Here is a 19853-nt window from a genome sequence, read left to right as displayed (position 1 = left end):
CCTTTTGTACATCACTTGCTGCTGCAAGAGACCACACTGGAGATGTATTTGTTTATTTTTGCATGTAATATTTCTCATAAATGATACTGTAAAGAAACAAAAGACATTTGTTTTCCCTTTTCACGATTTCACTTTATGACTCAAACAATACACGTAAATACATACATTTTCTTTTTAAAAACGTATCATACAATTATACCCCTTAAAGTGGTAGAGAAAAAGGATAGGTTAACAGTATGTGGCTCAATGAGAATTAGATTTTTAAAGAGTTATGATTGTGCAGTTTGAAACTAGAAGTTTGATTTTCTGCTGAAGGAGGAAAGTTTCTCTGCACTCGCCTTCAATGCAAGTTCCAAGCGTGTTCAAACGAACGTTCAATTAGTGTGATGTGGAAACTTGAAACCTCAAATGCACAGTCACTAAAAAAGTGAACTTTTCAGTGAAGTAGGAAGAAACTTGTGTCCAACGTTTGTAATGAAAAAATATTCATATTCACAGATTAGAGATAGGAGTAAAAGTAATTTAAATATTTTTAGAGTTAATTGACCATATCAGACAAATTGCTTAAAGCAAAAGTATTTTCATGTCATAAAACACGTCTGGAGTGCGTCTTTAAACACTCCTATCAGATTTTAAAGGTGCCTATTTTCTTCCTTAGAAATCGACCCTGGTGTCATTAATTCATTTGAAATTTGGTTGAACTGGTCATCTGGATTTCAATTCAGAACAATGACACGTTTTCTAACATGTCCATTGTTTCAGAGAATTTGAGAAGGCCAATAAGAGTGATAATCTGGAGGCTCAAAATATGAAAACAGGTGGTTAAACCATGTAAAACCAGTATATAAGTATACATAATAAACCGTCAAAGAAAAAACTTTCTGTGCAAAGTTAAAGTTGAAAAATGAAGACAAGGACTTAATTATTGCTCGTTATCCACTTTTGAGTTGCACATATTGTTAATTTGTTGTTGTCAGTGCTATGTGATGATCTCGGAAGCAGCAACCTATAAACGCAGGCAGTTTACCTGGTATTTAAGCCGGGAATTAATCCTGTCTTTAACTTTGAACGTTATTGCCACTGTGCTTTTTCACCCACCATGTCTTACATTTACAAAAACATTGCAAAGCAAGTATCCTTGCAAGTCTCCCTTTAGTAGACACACTGTAACATATCACATGGAGGTAAAAGATTAGTTTCACTTTTTTTTTCTTCTTTTCTTCTTGAAACAAAACATGCCCATACAGTATATACACTGAAGCAGTTTTTGCTTGCTGTAACTATTCTTCCTTCCTTCATACTGGGCGTTAAAACATGCTTTCCTAAAGTGCCTCCAATTTAAGTGATAAGGGACGATAATCCACAGCCCTTGTTTTTGTGTGTATTTGTTGTTAATTCCAATGTTTATTTGAAGCCAATATGAGGCAGTCTTCCATTGTTACTCTTTTTAGTATAAAATTGTATTTGGAAGATACCCACTTGATTAGTCTAACTCAGACTGTGCCCCCCCCCAATCACTTACATTAGAAGCACATTAGGAAGGGATCTCTTCAGGGCCTGTATGAACAAGAGGAATGGTCACAGCAAGCAAAACCTATTTCAATATTCATATGGGCACCTCACTATTGTTGTAAGATCTACTCAAAGATTTAAAAATGTGAACCCTTTACCATGACAGTCCATTGAGAGATATTGGAATGTGTGCACTCCCTATAGAGCAGTGGTTTTCATCCAGTTATAAGTCAAAAAAACATAACATCACTATGACAAGAAGAAAAAAAAAATCACATTATCCTATCAGGCAAGAAGTTTTAGATGAGGGCTGGTGTTACAAAAAGAAGAAGTTCAGCAGGTTATCAGAGATGACAGTGGGAAAGTCAAGTGAGTGGATATAAAGACATGCAGCTTTTAGGCTACTATTATGCTGAATATGTTACACAAGTCGTCACTTAACGCTGTGACAAAAAAGTTCAGATATACATTCAAAAGTTTTTTAAAAGCTTAAATCTATAAAGATCAGATAGTCTGCGTTTAGAGAAAGCCTCTCCTGCCACAGAGACAGGGACTGTATGATATTGCAATCATTGATAAGGAGCTTTCTAATCACTCGCTTTCATCTCACTATAAACGTCACTGGCTGAGATAAAAGATGTAGAGAACAGCTCCAGTTATCGTGGATGACTTTGTTTTAACCTTTGGCTCTTTACTTATTTCCCATCACAAGCTCTGTGTGTGTGTGTGTGTGTGTGTGTGTTATGGGGCAAGTTTGACATAGGATGAAGGTATATAGCCCTCTTCTCCACTGGCTCTAAGGACTCTCATCCATCCATCTCCTTTATCCTCCTCCATTATAGTCAACATCTCTCCCTCCGTAATGGAAACGGTGCCCTCACTGTTGCCTGCACACAAACACACACAATTAAGACCCATATAAAAAGGTTTGAATAAGACATACGCATGAACAACGTGAATATTACAACGTACCTTCGAAGGTGTACAGAGCCGTGCACTGGCCGACAGGAGTTTCTACGTCGTCAAACTCGTCCTCGAACTCTGTGTAGATGTTCGGATGCTGTTCAGCTGCTACAACACTGGAAATATACATATCCAAGATTTAAAAAACAAATCAAGACGTGCCATTTACTCACTGTATTATGCTAAACACATTCACATTTAAAGAAATTGTTCTACGTTTTTTGACAATTCTTATATTCGCTTTCTTAAATTGTAAAACTTTATACAGCAAATTGTGGAAACAATCTCAAGCTTAATAATCAACACGCTGCATTTCTTTAATCTTTCACCTCTAGTTTTGTCAAAATAGAAAAAATGTAAAAAAAAAAAAACAAACAACCTGAATGACCTCCAATTATTGCATTTTATCCATTATAAACAATCATGGAAACAACTTCTAGTTAATATTTTGAAAACCATATATAAGCATCAATTCAATATGAATTCACAAGGCCTAAAGAAATAGGAGACGGCTCAATGCCATTGTAGTAAAAAGACAAGAAATCTTCAGTTCCTACTGAAATGTGTCCATTGTCATATTTTTCAAATAAACACATTGTCTAACCCGGTGTTTCTCATATGGGGGTACGTGTACCCGTAGAGGTATGTATGAGAAAAAATATGTGTATGTTAATAAAAAAAAATTCTAAAATAATGATACTATTATAATAAATGCATTTAGTAATGGATTCCATTTAAAAAGAATGTTTTGCGCTAGTCAGTAGGTACTTGGCTAAAAAGAAATATTTCAAAGGGGGTACATTATTGAAAAAAAGTTTGAGAACCACTGGTCTAACCCACAGTCAGTGTGGTCCATTAATGACAATGTAATAGCTTGAACAGCCAGCAGTAAACATGCTAATTCTCCTAGCTCTACTACCCTCGGTCACCCTCGCCTAGCAATCCGTAGAGATTATTCCTTCTTCCACTCTTTATGCTAAACTAAGCTAATCAGCTGCTGGCCGTAACTTCATATTTACTGAACAAACATGAGAGTGGTGTCAGTCTCCTCATTTACCTCTCAGAAGTTGGTAAGTCAATGAGTGTATTTCCCAAAATGTCAAACTTCTCCTATAAATACAGGTCTTACCAATATTGAGAATTGTTGTTGATGGCATTGGAAGTCTCCTCTCTTCCCACTGCTTCTGCCAGCCATGTCTGCAAGGAACCAGCAATAGATGTTAAAGCTTGCACAAATACTGTAATCTGATCTGCCACGCACAATTAATCAGCAACATGTGTATGTATGTATGTAACTGTAAAAAGAAGTAATAACTATAGATGTTCCGATACCAGTACCGGAAAAGCCTCCGATCCTGCCTAAAATGCTGGTATTGATATCGGCAAGTGCTGGAGTTTATGCACCGATCAGATAACACATGCCCTGTAGAAAATCTACTTTAAAAGTAGTTTATTTCATGTTCTTTTTCCGTAAACTGGAAAATAAAAGATAGTTAAACGTCATTCATTGTTTGTGTTTGTTCATGTTTTACAAAGAGTTCAACCTTAGCCAGGCCATACAACAATGATAGAAATCATATCACATCCATACAGGGATAGTAGTATACAGCAGTTAAAATATGATCAAATATATGATACACTGGTATCTGATCGGTACAAGTTCAGGTATCAGAATCGGTATCAGGAAGAAAAAAATGGTATCGGACCATCTAGTAATAACCTCATATTTGGCGAGCTCCCCCCTCAGGCGGCCAATGTTCTGGGCAGTTTCTGAGATCTGAGGCTCCAGGCTGGAGGGGTCTCCCATCTGTGGATTCTTCTCGTACACACCCTTCATCTTCTCCAGTGCGTCACTGAGGTCAGACGGAGGAAGAAAAGTGTTATCATTTTGGAAATGCGAGCACACATTAAAAGGAAGCTGGTCTCCTGTGCAGCACTGCTGATAAGAACAGGAGGGACGGGCAGAAGTTTTTGGGAAGTTGGAAAACTGTCCTATTATTTAATATGACATTAGTGAGGCCGGCCACTGATGCCTGGCTTGCAGTTACAATTCATCCCAAAGGTGTTGGAGGTCAGGGCTCTGTGTGGACCATCCAAGTTCTTCCACTAACTAATTGGGTGTCCACCAATGAAACAAATGGTTAAAATGGTTCCTAACAGACCAAAAATATCCAGGATTGTGTTTTTTGTTGACAAATTAAGGCAAAATGAGGTCAAATGAGGAATACCACCTTTGGTCCTGTGTCTTCTGCAGCTCTTTGGTGATGTCGTCAATCTTCGCCTGTAGCTTCTTCTTCCTCTGCTCTGGAGGAAGGTGAGAGAAATCTTCTGCAGCATGTGCCTGCGCGCACACACACACACACACACACACACACACACACACACACACACACACACACACACACACACACACACACACACACACACACACACACACACACACACACACACACACACACACACACACACACACACACACACACACACACACACACACACACACACACACACACACACACACACACACACACACACACACACAATTCTGTATCATGTGACAACCTTATCAATGATCACCACCAGATGTCACTCCTTCCTGTTTTAATCTCTCTTTGCCGCTGATATTAACACATCTACACACAGAGAGAAACCTAACGAGAGAGAGCCACTTAATTATTCTGTGTAAAGAAAACCAACCCTGTTCAAGGTATGAAAGTAATGATGGGAAAACAGAGAAAACACATAATTACAGACAGACAGAGTGAGGAGAACTGTTCAGTATCCCCTGAGAATACCACTGAGTTTCAGCTGTGCAATGTATGCACAACTAGCAAGCTTCTTTCTATTGTGATGCCATACCAATGTGCATTTAGGTAACTGCAATATTTATATTTAATGTATCAAAGATAATGAAAATTTGCAAGTGTTATCAAGGAAAAACGATAATGAGTACAATGAGAGTAATGACTGAGGCAGGTAAACAAGTTGTTATGTGATAAAATCACTTCATTTTCTCAAAGTCTTGAGTCTAAAGATAAGGCCTAGTTTTTTTCCTCTCCACAGAGACAAGTTAAATAATGATATGAGATTACAGATGACATCCCCAGAATAACAAATCGGCAATAAATTGGGACTATTTCTTATCGAGACGGACTAATAAAACAGTTCACAGCGTGTTAGTTTGGATTATCCTAAGTAGCAGTGACACTATTTCTGAAAGGAAATGTTGCTGTTGAATTTTTTAAATGCAATTTCAGAGACATACAGTATATCTAAAAACCAAAACGATTTGCATGGCTAGATACTACTGGAGGCAGGTAAGAAAAGTGTTTTTTTTAATTTGAGGGAACTGGTATATGCTACAAAGATTTGTTGAAGAAGTTCAACATGTGTTGGTAACCTTTGCCTTTTCCGACTAGCCCTGCAATGCGAGTAGGTAGCCTCTATCTACTCAAAGACGCGTGGATGAATTTCAACTTTCTCAAAAACGAGTGGATTCATTTAAGTGCGCCATTTTCTGTTTTGACCATGCCTTTATAGCTTTTTCCACACAGAGTTCAGTGCAGCATGATCCAGTGTGAAGTTACTTCTTAAATATTAGTTCCCCTCGAAAAGAATTCAGCACCAGAATACTGTCATTTTAACACCTTTTAAGTCTACTCTCTATGTAATGATAATAAGCGTTAACATGCCTTTTTCAGTGTGCGATATCTAGGCAGAGAGACAAGGACACCGAATGAGATAGGTGTACAACAAACACACCACATGGGAAAAACACTTTTACTAACAAGCATGGTACCTGTACGAGTGTCCAGGTATAACAGCTTATTTAGATGAGTAGCATCAAAGTACATGAGGGGGGGGGGGAGATATTTACAGAGAGGACCCGAGCAGATGTCGTCACTCACCAAGTGCGGTTTGTGTAATATCTTTATGGTGGAAATCCCGGGTTTGATAGAGCGATTAAACTCTCTAAGGCAGAGAGAGAGAGGGGAGTGCCGCAGCTTGGAGAGGGGGAGGGAGAGGGGGACGCTGCCCGGTGGGAAAGGGGATGGGGGAGAGAAAGATGGAGGGGTAAACTGAGGAGGGGGAGGTGGGGGGGTGGACAACGGAGCAGAGGAAGAGGAGCAAAGGAGGAAGAAAATTACACTGGTAAAGACGGGAAAAGAAGAGAAGAAGAAAGGAGAGTAAAACAGATGCAGAGGTTTTAGTAATAAAATGGACAAAGAGCTGTGTTTTTGGGGCAAGTCTGTGCGGCAGACTGGAATTAGAATTGGCTCCTGAAGGCAACAGGGTGGTGCGGTAAGACATGAGTGGAATGTGTGTTGAGTTTCCTTCTTATGGGGGTGTGTGGGGGTGTGTGTGTGTGTGTTAATGCATTGTTATGAGAACATGGGAGTGTCAATTTGCACTTCAACAATGGTCAACAAGAGCAGGATAAGATTGTATGGATTTGGTTGATTATTAAGTTCAAAGCTGTCTTAAAATGTGTCTGCAACAAGTCGTCAAACCAAAACTACAGGTTTATTCACAGTTAGTAACACGACACCTTTTCTTGGTGTATTGAGAAATGTTGATGTAATAATTATTTAAATGAAAACATGTTGGTTATTAAAAGGAGAAGTCTGGTGATCTATATTTTTTATTATGTCAACAGATCCCATTAAAAGTCAAAACCAACAATTAATTGATCCTACTAAAAAAGCCTGATCTACAGTAGTGTTCTTCTCTGCCATAGAGCTCCACTGTTGTCTGAAAACTATTACAAACACATCAGTGAGACACACCTTTGCACTGGGTGACATATTTCTTTCTTGCATAACATGGTCACTGCAAAAAAAAACTTGCATCCCAAATGTGTATATACAATGGCTGAACATAGTCCCCAACAGAAGCATTATTAGTGTAACACCTTTTGGAGTAATGTTTGCTAAAAACTACAGTGCCCAGTTGTTTTGTTATAATGACTGAGCCTTTTTTTAGATTTAACTATGTATTTGGAAGCCGTTTTTTTAAAGATTAACTTTATGCTAAAGGTTAAATGTCTGAAGGTATTTAGAGCTGGACTAACACTTTGTTGATTTTGGTCTTTTCGTGGGATTTTTTGACATTAAGAAACATAAACACTAGCCTTATCCTTTTAAAAACCATCACAACCTGCTGGAGTCATTTAATTTCAACACTTACCTATTACCTTTAGATGAGAAAATATAAAGCAACATAACATGCATATAAAAAAGAATTTGTTTTGGATATTATGAGCAAAGAGATCAACTAAAAGGTGTTTTTAGGTTGCCAAATGCAGAAGCAGGCTGAGCAGAGAGGGCAAAGGCAGTCAGTATCTTCTCCTTGAGATGCTGCACTTTTTATGCAAACTCAAAGCAGGCAAATCTCATGTGAACAGAGAGCAAATTCACCTTGGTCTTCTTGCTGAAAGGCCAGAGCTTGGCACGAGCTTTAGGTGGGTTGAGACTGGAGTCAGAGGTTGCTGGTTTGATTCCTTGGATGTAGTCTTCAAACTCAACATCTGCAGGTCGCTCAAAACCAGACTTGTGCTGCTCTATGAACAGTATCGAGTCCTGCAGGCAGACAAATAGACACGGATACTGGATTTTTGAGGTTGGTAACCATATTAGCTGATATAACACACAATCACTAACAAAGTTTACTGAGCAAGACATTTTATAGCTCAAACACAAACTTAAATTATATATATGGAATAGCAGGGAAACAAATCCATTACAAGCTTATCTTGTCAACAGTTAGATTAGAAGATTAATACTAATAAAGATGTATGGCAAAAAAACATTAAGCTGCAACCAGCAGATGATTAGCTTAGCATAAAGACTAGAAACAGGTGAAAACAGCTAGCCTGGCTCTGACCAAAGATACAATATCAGGGGTTATGTGTGGGACTTTTTTTCGCAGTGACTTCCTGGAGTCTCCGCTGGTTGCCTCAGAGTGACGACAACACTTATTAAAGCTGCAGTAGGTAGCGAGCAAAACAAAAAAAAGCCTGAATTTCCGCAGCTTTCCCTCTCCTCTCCTCTGTCTGTCTGGCATGCGCACAACAGCCAATAAGAATTCTCTCTTTCTCTGAAATGACCTGTAATGGGCTAAAGTCTCCCATCAGAGGTTAGATATTTTAGAGCCTGAAAACACAGCCAAAAGGAGATTTTCCAGGCCAGTTGAATTACGATATGATGAAAGATTATTATGGAGTTTTTGCCCAACGACGCCAACAATATACTGCCTACAGTACCACAGCTTTTACCATTAATTAGGGAGCTTAAAGGCCCTGACACACCAACCCGACGGCAGCAAGTCAGGTCGGCCAAAATGAAGGCCGGCGGCCCCTCCGACGGACGACGGCCCGGAACACACCAAACAGACTCGAGTCACCGACCTCGCCTGACTGTCTGATGGACGATTATCGGGTTGGTGTGTCAGGGCCTTTAGAGGCGTGGTTGTTACCTTTGGACAGAGTCAGGCTAGTGGTTTTCCCTCTGCTTCCAGTCATTGTGCTAAGCTAACTGGCTGCTGCTTGTAGCTTCATATTTAACCAGCAGATGTGACAGTGATATCAATCTTCTCATCCAACTCTCAGCATGGAATGCAAATAAGGAAATTTAAACACCAGAACACGGAACAACATCCCTCCAAGTTTCACGACAATGAGATCAGAGGTGTCTTTGATAGGACACTGGATAGACAGACACAGCCAATTAACATTCCCCTTATTTTTCATGTGGGCGATAGACAATACATAAAAATGGCCGTACGAACACAACATACACAGACACATGTATAGTCTAACTAGTCTCGCTTTGCCAGTCCATCCACATGCTGCGAAGTGGAGGAGGGTCTGGCTACTCCACATAGCATTGCGGGATGGGAGAAAAACGTGCTCTGGTTTGTTGGCATTTCTTTAAACCAATCACAATCTTCTTCAGCTAAGCTCTGCACGGTCCCTGTGCAAAAAAGTTGTGCGAGAGAAAACTCAGATTGGACAGATAGCCTGGCTAGCTGTCTCAATTTACCCTGCAGAGATCTGAGGAGCAGTCAACAATAGTCCTCATGAATCCACCGAATTTTAGATTCCAACACAAAGAAAGCGTAATGAAATGGAAGATACATGCATCTGGCGGAATTTCCTGCGGCACCGGAGCAATCCCGGAAGTGGAACGTCAAGCATATAGACTGTAGTCTAACAAACATCAAACGTTTACCTGTTTCTCATTAATTTTCTTCCCTGCCGTAGAAATTCCGTCTAAACACTTGGTGATGATGGGCAGCACCTTTTTCTCGATGTCTGCAAACTGGCAGTATCCCTCCGCCAGCCGCCGAATCCTCCGCTCATCCATGTCCTGCATTTTCTGTTCAACACATAGACATACACCTGCCTCCTTAAATTTCATATCATATTCACATTGTCTGTGTTTATGAATTGTATATTCAAATGAATATGAAAACACTGGAGAAGGATTACATTTTGAAAGGGTGTGTTTGGGATCTATAACATCACTTAAGCAGGTGTGTAAGCTCTGCTCAGTTGTACTGCATTGTGAATGTGTGTCTTAGTCTCACGTTGAAGATCTGCGGTATCTCTGAGTAGTAGAAGAAGTTTTGTTCCTTGTTGTATTTCTGGAGCTGTGCGGCATAGTCGTTCCTGCACTCCTCCGCTGCGTGTGTCCGGGCATGGGCATGTTGCTTGGCCTTCAGAGTAAAAGATAAGTGGAACCACAGAAGTGAAAGGGAGGGGAACATGAAAGCATGCAGGAAAAGGAAGAAATTATGCAAAACAAAATGCAAAGTGGGAGAAATGTGGGAACAGATGCAGGGAGGAAGTGGAGGGAGGAGACACAAGGAGAGATTTTTCTTTGACTAAAAATATCACAAAAACCAAAGGTGAAAAAAAATCTGCACTCAGTTATTGATGCAAGTGTGTGTGTGTGGGTCATACTTTATCTACATCAAGCCTGGTGGCATTAAGGTCGTTCTCTATTTTATCTGCTTGTTGTGTGGCTTTTTCAGCCTCCGCCCACTCCTTGGCAAAGCGCTTCTTACTCTGCAGACATAATGATAATACATTGTATAAGTAAAGCACAACAAAAAAGGTACTCAGAGGCACCTTTCATTGAATAAACTGATATAAACTCAACATAATTAGCTAAGCTAACTAAAAATAAAGGTCTTAGAACTTTGGTTGAATTTCCCCTATATTAATAATAATAATAATAATAATAATAATAATAATAATAATAATAATAATAATAATAATAAGTACCTAATTAAACAGTTCTATCTAGGAAACTTTCAAGATATTGTTGGGAAGTTATAGGAAAAGTCGGACCTGTAAAATAAAGCCACAAAAACAATCTGCATGTCGAGACACCACAAGAGGCAAGTGAGAATTTTCTTTCCTAATTTAGGTGAACAAATCCTTTAAATAACAATAATGTGATGGAACAACAATACGTGACTTACACTTTCTAGGTTTTTTAAGCTGAGCTCTAAATTCTGCTGGGCCTTCTTGGCATCAGACAGGTGCTGCAGTAGAAAGAGGTTTCAGTTACTGTGTTGCAGGTTAAGACAGTGTACCACGTCAATCTGCAATTTGCCAAACTTCCCTGTTCGCTCCCTTCCTCCCCCATGTGACTTCCCCCTCTCTCTCTTACTGTTTTGCGTTCCAGTTTTAGATCTTGAAGGTACTTGGTGAGTTCCACACAGATGCCGGTCATCATGTTTTCAGCTATGAGCTCCCGTTGGCCGGCGTAATCGTTCAGCTCGTTCAGGATCTCCTGAAGTGATGCGTGATTGCTGAATCTGCAGCAGCAGGGAGACAATTTGGAAAATCATAACAGCTGGAGAGACCAACATTTAACTGAGCAATCGCTAAACCCTCCCCTGAACAGAAATTGTCCACTAATGGCTTAGCGACTGTAACTAAGGCCTGCACGACCATCCTGTCAAGCTTTGGATTTCTCCACAGGCCGAAGCATTGAGCATGGTGCTTTAATAAGTATGATGGTAGGTTTAAAACACATGAGCAAAAGTGAATGGGATGGATTAAACTGTTCATCTGCGGTAGTTACAAACATTAGCATGTTCTGCTAACTAATTTACTAACTACAGTAGAAACCTGGCATTTTTTTCAAGATAACTACTTTATTCAGTTGGGCAACAGGTTTTCTTTCAGAAACATTATTTCCAGGGGTGGAACATGCATCCTGTGGGAGCCAAGAGGCTACTATATCAGGGTTCAGTTTAACCGTGGCGGCTCTGTCCTGCCCTTTCTTTGGTTTGGGGAAATTTAAACCGTAGAAACTTTTAATTTTCTAAACTCATCGGTTATTCCTCTTCTCATATTTTTTCTCTTTTATAATTAGCCTAACACATACTCTTTGAAAATAAGAACGTTAAAGTAGGGCTGGGCGATATGGAGAAAATCAAATATCACGATATTTTTGACCAAATATTTTGATATCGATACCGCAACGATATTGTAGTGTTGACTATCGGTGCTTTCACAAAATATTTACACAAAGAGATTTTAGATAAATACTCATCAGTAATGTGGATCTAATGACTAAGTGGGTAGGCCTAAAGGCAAATAATAGAACAGCTAGAACAGTCTGGTAAGTTCAGAAAATAACATAACTTTACTATAATGCAGCCTTTAAAACCAGGAAAAGACACCACTTATGCCATGTCACGATATTACCATATCCAAAATCTAAGACGATGACTACTCTCATATCTCGATATCAATATGATATCGATGTATTGCCCAGCTCTACGTTAAAGCATAAATTGAACCACTGTGTTGCTTGTCTAAGATTGTTTTCCCACAGTACCGCCAAAAACACACCAAGCAGTGGTGAAGTGCGGCCTGCGGCGAGCTGCCATGCAATGTCTAGAAGACTGCATCGGCCTCTTAGAGCTGCGGCCATTTGATTCTGCAGCAAAGTGAAACTGAAAGTTAGGGATAGTTTAACTTTTTGCGCTGAAGTGCCGTCAGATAACACCCGCAGACAATCAGTAAACAGTGTCCTGTGATTCCTGTGACATGTTGACCCATATTACAAAGAATTTCTTCCCGCCTGAAACACTCAGCCAAAGAAAAAAAAGGAAATTATTGCAGCTGTTTGGTGTGTTTTCGGTCTAAGCATCCAAACCATGTTGGAACAAATAAATTACATTTTTACTTACAATACTGCACTTTAATATTAGAATAAACTAGTATTTCCATATGTTTTCTATCAGCCTGAGACATGTAGCTTTAGCATCGGTCTTTTGGTATTATATCATGTAGCCATCATGTGCATATCCAAGACACTTTACAGGATTTTCATTTTAAACGAGTCAGCACAAAACGTCCAAAAGTCATCTGGAGTTTTCAAACAATTCACATACAATGAGTAATGGTAGCGTTACCATCATAGACGGTATTCAGTCTATGGTTACCATTCCCTTACGCTAGCTAGCTACACTTATCATTTCAGCCGACAAATCCACAGTTGTCAACTAGAAATGAGAAGCTTGTTTTTTTTTTTTACTTCTGTGTGAAATCAAAGATCTATAGTTTTTAAATGTACTGCGTGCCGTATTTTGAGTGGTAAATCCGCCAAAGTTACAATTTCTACTGTGTGGTACAAGAATAACTAAGGTTGTTTAGCGAACAATTAATTGTAATTTTTATACATGCAAAATAAGGACAGGAAACTGGACATTTTATCGTTTCCTCACTTGCAGTCTTGCTCTTCCTTGCTCCCTCGTTTGGCATATTTCCTTGATAGACTCCTGTTAGACAGTGTAAAAGAAGCAGCGTGAACCTCTATTACACACACACATGCATAAATGCACAAATACATTTAAGTTAACAAATATGTAAATATGAATACACATTCAGAAATATGATCATCAAAACCAAAAGGCACACCTGAGTTGTTTGGCATAGTTCTGCTCTATTTCTGTCCGTTCCCTCACAAACTTAATGTAACGATCCACGAGGTCGTGACCACACTGCGTATGCTTTTCGATGTGATCGTACTGGTCCTAAGAAAGGAAGAGCACAGAGTAACACATTTTCATCATACATGTATGCACACAAACACTGGAGGCATCTGTTGAGAAACAAAGCTGACACAGTGCAGTCTAAAAGGTTTTTGGAAAGTGACACATTTTTTATTGTTTTGGCTCTGAATAAAGTTAAAGCTGAGGGTGGTTACATCAGTGTAGGACTTGCAGCCATTTTCATGCATATACAAAATGTTAGACAATACAACAGGTATTTACCCCAAAACGTGTGCACAATGCATAGGAGGAGTTTTTTTTCTTTTAAAAAGGTCAAACAGTGAAACGTTCTGGTCTGGCCAAGTCAGTCACATGGCCTTAGTCTTAGCTAGACTGAAAGCAAAAATCCCCGAAACAAGAAGTGAAGCTGGTTGCAATAGAGTTCTGACTGGGAACATAATAAGCGTCTGTTAATGTCAGTGAGACTACAACTTTGTTGAATAATCAATTAGCTGATTGATAGAAAATGTTTTGAGTAACTTATTGTTCAAACATTGTCTAGTTCTGTAGCTTCTCAAATGTGAGTGTTGCTTTCCTTTGTCCTTTTGGACTGTTGGAAGACATCACCTTGGGTTTGCAGGATATTTTGATGGGGAATTTCTTTACTATAATTTCTGATATTTTATTGACCAAATGATTAACCAAAACAACAATCTGCAGATTAATAACTATTAAATTTTCTTTAGCTGCAGCCTTACTTCAGACAGGCACTGCCAGGAAAGTTTATTTTTAATTCGTCCAATAAATTTTGGTTCCTTAAACTGGAGGACTACAGTATACAAAAAGGGCCACAATTCCTTCATTGTTTTACTATTCATTATTTTCTTGAAATTTCTGGTTTTGTGTCAGGTCAATCAGTCACACTACTTTCAATTGTTAACTGTCAATATAGATGCATAGCTGCTTCCACCATTCCAGATTTATTCCACTCTATGATGTTTACTACTTAGTGAGAGACAGAGAATAAGAGGAAGTAAAGTAGCAAACTGTTGAGATAAAGATGGCAACTTTGGCCAAATAAACCCGTGGCACTGAGACATGCTATAGGGTTGAAACTCATAATTATTTTAATTATCAATTAATCTGCTGATTATTTACATTATTATATAAAATGTCAGAAAAGTTACGTATCACTTATCCCTCTATTCTAAAGCCCAAGCTGATGTCATTAAATTGCTTGTTTTACTTGACAATCAGTCAAAAACTCTACAAAGTTCAGCGGACATCAGTAGCAAATCCTGAGAAGCTAAAATTAGCTACTATTTGACATTTTTGCTTGAAATGCAGTGACGTAAACGATTAATGTATAATTGCATTATTAATGCACTGTCTGACATCTTCAGATACTGAGAACAGTCCTGAATTGGATTTATGGCTGCAAATAACGATTTTTTAAGTCCCCTGAGCCCAAGGTGATGTGTGAAATGTCTTTTATTTGTCCGACCAACAATCCAAAACTCAAAGATTTTCAGTTAACTGTCACAGACGAGTAAGAAAACTAGATAATATACACATTGGTGGAGCCGGTGGGTTTTTGCCATTAGTAAACAATTAATTATTATATTATAATATTATTAAAACAGTGAATCTATTTTAATGGTCGATCGACTAAGCATTTCAACCACAACATCATTTCATCAGGCTGTGGATCTCACACAAATGGAAACAGGAATTCTAAGAATAACCAGACACACAGACACACAAAACACACACACACACACACACACACACACACACACACACACGCAAACACACACGCACACACACACACAGTATCCTCCCTTCTTTCAATTTTCTCTTACACAAAAAAATACAACAGTGTAGTAGGTATTAAGAGCAAACCCTCCTTTCAACATTCCTCTCTCTCTTTACACACACACTCATGCCTTCAAAACACAATCACACACACAGACACACAAACACACACACAAACCTGTCAGACAGGTAACATTTGTTCTCTCTGTCTCCAGTGGCTTATATCTACACAGTGTCATGACATATAGTAAAGGGCTCACTGAATGTGTATGTGTGTGTGTGTGTGTGTGTGTGTGTAGAGGCTGCAGGGTCTTATGGAGCCAGAAACACAGATATTGAGTCCTCAGCGGAGAGGGATGCTAAATGGAGCAATTAGCAATGTCCTGGATATGAAAGGGCAGGAAAGGAGGAAGGAACAGGATTAGAAAAGATAAGGAGGACGATGAAGTGAAATACACGTTTTGGGCAACCTAGGGACTCAGATAGACGACAAACTGGGATGAAGAGATTGAAGAGCTTGTGAAGAATCTTTGAGATGTATTCCTGCATGTAATTACCACTTCTGTTACTACGCCCCATTACTCTATTGTAAAACATCTGCATGTTTGTGTGAGAGGAGGAAATACTGATAGTGAGGCAGAGAGGCTTTAGGCATGAGATAATCATTAGCTCAGTTGGAACCGCCGCCCTGTGAATGACAGTCCCAGGGGTCTCTACAAACCCTGGAACCAGTCGGACTAGTCCCACCCCTCATTGTGACGACACACAGCATTAAGTTGTTTCCTGATCCAGACTGATCTGAGGTCAGAATCAAGCTCACCTCAATTATAATCTAAGCTACCTAACTGGTTGCACCAAAGTTTATGCAAAGCTCTTATTTACTACTCTTTCAAACTAGTAATTTACTGAATTAGGTTGCACCATCAAAACTCAATTGTGTTAACAAGTAAAGACTTCAGTAATGTGTAAGTCAGTTGCTAGGAGACACTTGTAGCCCTGTCCTATCGAAAGCAATAAACTATGCAAACAGGAAGTGACTGCAGCATCACATCCTATACCATAACTTCCAAAAGTGAGTTTTATATGTACTTTATATATACTTGTACTATGCAAACAGGAAGTGACTGCAGCATCACATTCTACATCATACCTTCCAAAAATGAGTTTTATTTGTACTTTATATATACTTGTACTCTATATGTGTGTACATGCCATCTAGAGAGAGGGGGAATGACATGCAGCAAAGGGCTGCAGGTCGGAGTCGAACCCGCGGCCGCTGCGTCGAGGAGTAAACCTCTATATATGTGCGCCTGCTCTACCAACTGAGCTTACCCGGCCACAGCTGATTAGACTTTTTCAGTCCTGATGGTGCCGATATCCATTAGTATACTAATCCGATACTAGTGTTTAATTAATAAACTGTATGCCTCACTGTGTGTAAGTGATTTTCAAGGGTAAACCTTTTAAACGCAGCAACAAATTGGTCAAAACTTTAGAATTCCAATATATAATATATATAGTAAATAAACATAGAATCTTCTGGCAACTGACTTAATTGATTAGTTGGCCAATAGTTTCAGCTCCAGTTATGATATGTTTTGGTTTACCCACATGAAGTTTATCAAAACCCAGCAAACAAAACACAAGCAGCAGCAGCTGGACTATTTTGAACTTCAACTCAACAAACAGAGCCTCACCCAGTCTGTGTTTAACTGTGGAATAATCTCAGAGGCATGTAATGAGACTCTGAACACAATCACAGTTTGAATTAAATTAGTCGTGGTTGCTCTTAACCGCCAGCCATTGAACCAACCATCACAAACAGTCAGGATGTTTGAGCCAAAACCCGTTCTGTACATAACATGCATTTTCTTGAGGTCCTCTTCCACATCTGTCTGTCTGTGATCAGTGTAGAGCGGAGATGATTCGGATTCAGGAACAATTGATCAACCGGTTATGAAGCAAAAATACCAAACATTCTCTAGTTACAGCTTCTTATGTAATGTGAGGATTTCCTGCCTTTCTGTGTATCGTATAAACAGGACGTCTTTGGGTCCTGGACTGCTGGTCGGACACAACAAGCGATTTGAAGACACTATCTTGTCTAATTTTGTAATGTGTTTCTCATGTCTGACTGTTTTATAGACCAAATGATTGATTGAATTGAATCAGGAAACTAATCAAGAAGGCAAATTCTATCCTAGTTATTTCTTGTATAGTCTGTATGCGTGCTGTGTGTCTTATATTTGCTGCTGTAGCACTGGAATTTGGGATCAATAAAGTCTATCTAAATCTAAACTAATCCAAATAACTTTGTAACTTGCATCCCTAGATCAGCGGCCACTCCAGTCCCTTCCCTTCCCTTTACTGTGATCCCGAGGCCACGGATGGTGTGAGTGATGATGAGGAGGCTGTCTGACCTGATGACTGTCACTGCTGATTCACAGCTGAGAGAGACACTGACCAGATGCAGTGACACAAGTCCCAAAAATGAGCCTTCAACACTTCCTGAGAGGTGATGTCACAAAGCAAAGCTCAAGTTCGGGCATGCATGCAGCAGGAGAGAAAAGGTGGTGGTGTACACCTTAAGCCTACAGTGTGTAGATAAGGTGGAGAGAGAGAGAGAGAGAGAGTAATAAACCTCTCGTCTTTCCCCTCTGTTTATTAAACGGTATGCAGGCAGCAGGAGTTGCGAAATCCTCTGGCTGCAGGATTTACAGATTTATATGTAGACTCCTGTTTCAAGACTCCTGTTTCAAGATTACTTAACCCGGGTCTGCCGTGGAAAAACAACAGTCCCGTGTAGGCTACATATTTTGTGTCGACGAAAACAACAGCGGGACAGCCCATTCTTAAGGGACGTTGAAGGTATTTTCTTTTGTAATGATTTATCCCAGAGGACTCTTCTTGCGTCAGCTGTCAACTTACCCAAAGATCTGTTCCCCAGTCCATGTCTGCAAAACAAGTTCAGATGTTTGAGGAAAAGCTGGAATCCCTCTCAAGGAAAGGCACAACCAGGTGGTTTTTGGTGAAAGAAATAGCAGGTAAAAAAAAAATAATAAAACCCTCTTTCCTCTCGTGACAAAGATTCCACCAAACGTTGAGTCTCGAGAGCGGAGATGGCGGAGGAAATGTTTGGAGGAAGTCTACGCCTTCTCCTTGGCACTGACGCGGCCGTCCTGTCTCGTTCAGCTAGCGAGAGAGAAAATATGTTCAGGCGCTTTTCCTGAAACAAGTTTGGGTCCCTGAGAGAGAGAGAGAGAGAGAGAGAGAGAGAGAGAGAGAGAGAGAGAGAGAGAGAGAGAGAGAGAGAGAGAGAGAGAGAGGGGAGCGGTGGGAAAACCTAGCTACCAGCGGCGTCTCTGTTTTATCTTAAAGAAGCAGCTTGATATTATTTTCATCATAAATGCGTCTGAAAGCCGGAACCTTTAAATAAACACACTTTGTCCGGCAGTAAGACACGAATACACTTCAGTTTTAATAAATAGGCCATATAGCCTTTATTTGTTTAGGTCCAGTTGGACCTAAAAATATTATATTGGACTGAATAAATCAACGCCTTGTTAAATCATTTTACTGCTGATATGTTTCAATAACTATATCGGATTGATAGCCATGCATTTCGACATTAAGGATAAATCTTATTTTTCATCAATCGCCACCAGCAGGTCAAGATTGTATTAGTCTATTAAAATGTTTAATTTTGGTGTAAATGTATAGCCTACAATTTCAGCGAGGGCAAGGGGGGATTTACAATGATGTCGAACCACAAACTTAATTATTTCAGCATGGAGTAGGCTAATTGGGATTAAATAATTCAGGTCTGATATGACAACTTTTTATTCTGTTTTTCTGGTCACGTTTCTGCTGCGACGCTACTGGTATATATAGCATATATATATATAGATATGGTAATATCTTAGTCAGTTCATCAGTTCATCACTCCATGTTTGGAATTATTTGTGCATGTGAGATGACGTAGCCTACCTGTGAGACCACACCTTTCTCTCCCATTAAAGGCAGTGGGCAACACAATGGCGACACCGCGTGTTTAGTTATCATACGTCCTGTCTGTTGATAACTGAAAACCTGAGAAATGGTTCTTGGTTCAAACAGGCTTTTTTTAAGTTTTAATGTTTAAAGTGCATGGTGCGTGTGGAAGAGGACAACATGTAGGCCTATTTATCAGTCAAAGTCAAGACATAACAGAACACATGAAAAAAATAAACAAAAGCCTTTTCTACTTTTCCATTAGTCTGGCATTGCCAGACCTTAATCCACAGCTCAAAGAAGGAGGGTCTGGCTAGTCCACACAGCATTCCTGGATGGGAGAAAAATGTGCTCTGGTTTATTGCCATTTCTTTAAACCAATCACAATCGACAGAACCACGGCCGCTGCAAAATAGCCTCGGGAAGGAACTTGTTTTGGTGGAACATTTGTACGTTCAAAAGTTGTTTTAGTCATGCAACAGAAAACTCTGATTGGACAGATATTCTAGCTAGCTGTCTGGATTTACCCTGCAGAGATCTGAGGAGCAGTTAACCAT

The 19853-nt window shown here is 39.5% G+C and overlaps 1 protein-coding gene across 1 annotated transcript; it reads right to left on the bottom strand.

Annotated features, from left to right (window-relative positions):
* Window positions 1–117: 117 nt before the first annotated feature.
* On the bottom strand, window positions 118–18542 carry trip10b (thyroid hormone receptor interactor 10b). The gene is made up of 14 exons (XM_028604013.1): window positions 18235–18542; window positions 13418–13533; window positions 13225–13278; window positions 11154–11301; window positions 10963–11025; window positions 10439–10543; window positions 10063–10191; window positions 9705–9851; window positions 7893–8054; window positions 4707–4816; window positions 4196–4328; window positions 3605–3672; window positions 2485–2591; window positions 118–2399 (listed from the first exon to the last, which is right to left on the bottom strand). Exons 1-14 carry the CDS (start codon window positions 18256–18258, stop codon window positions 2254–2256), a joined length of 1512 nt encoding a protein of 503 aa, XP_028459814.1. The 5' UTR covers window positions 18259–18542; the 3' UTR covers window positions 118–2253.
* Between the last annotated feature and the right edge of the window lie 1311 nt (window positions 18543–19853).

The sequence above is a fragment of the Perca flavescens genome, chromosome 2 (genome assembly GCF_004354835.1).
Source record: "Perca flavescens isolate YP-PL-M2 chromosome 2, PFLA_1.0, whole genome shotgun sequence".
NCBI lineage: Eukaryota > Metazoa > Chordata > Actinopteri > Perciformes > Percidae > Perca > Perca flavescens.
Note: the sequence above shows the minus strand (reverse complement) of the source record. Positions and strands in the feature narration are given on the sequence as shown.

Coding starts and splice junctions, on each gene's coding strand:
- trip10b (XM_028604013.1), bottom strand. CDS start 18,258: ATGGACTGGGGAACAGATCTTTGG. Junction 11,026..11,153: donor TAAAACTGGAACGCAAAACA/GTAAGAGAGAGA, acceptor TTTCTACTGCAG/CACCTGTCTGATGCCAAGAA. Junction 2,400..2,484: donor GGCTCTGTACACCTTCGAAG/GTACGTTGTAAT, acceptor GTTTGTGTGCAG/GCAACAGTGAGGGCACCGTT.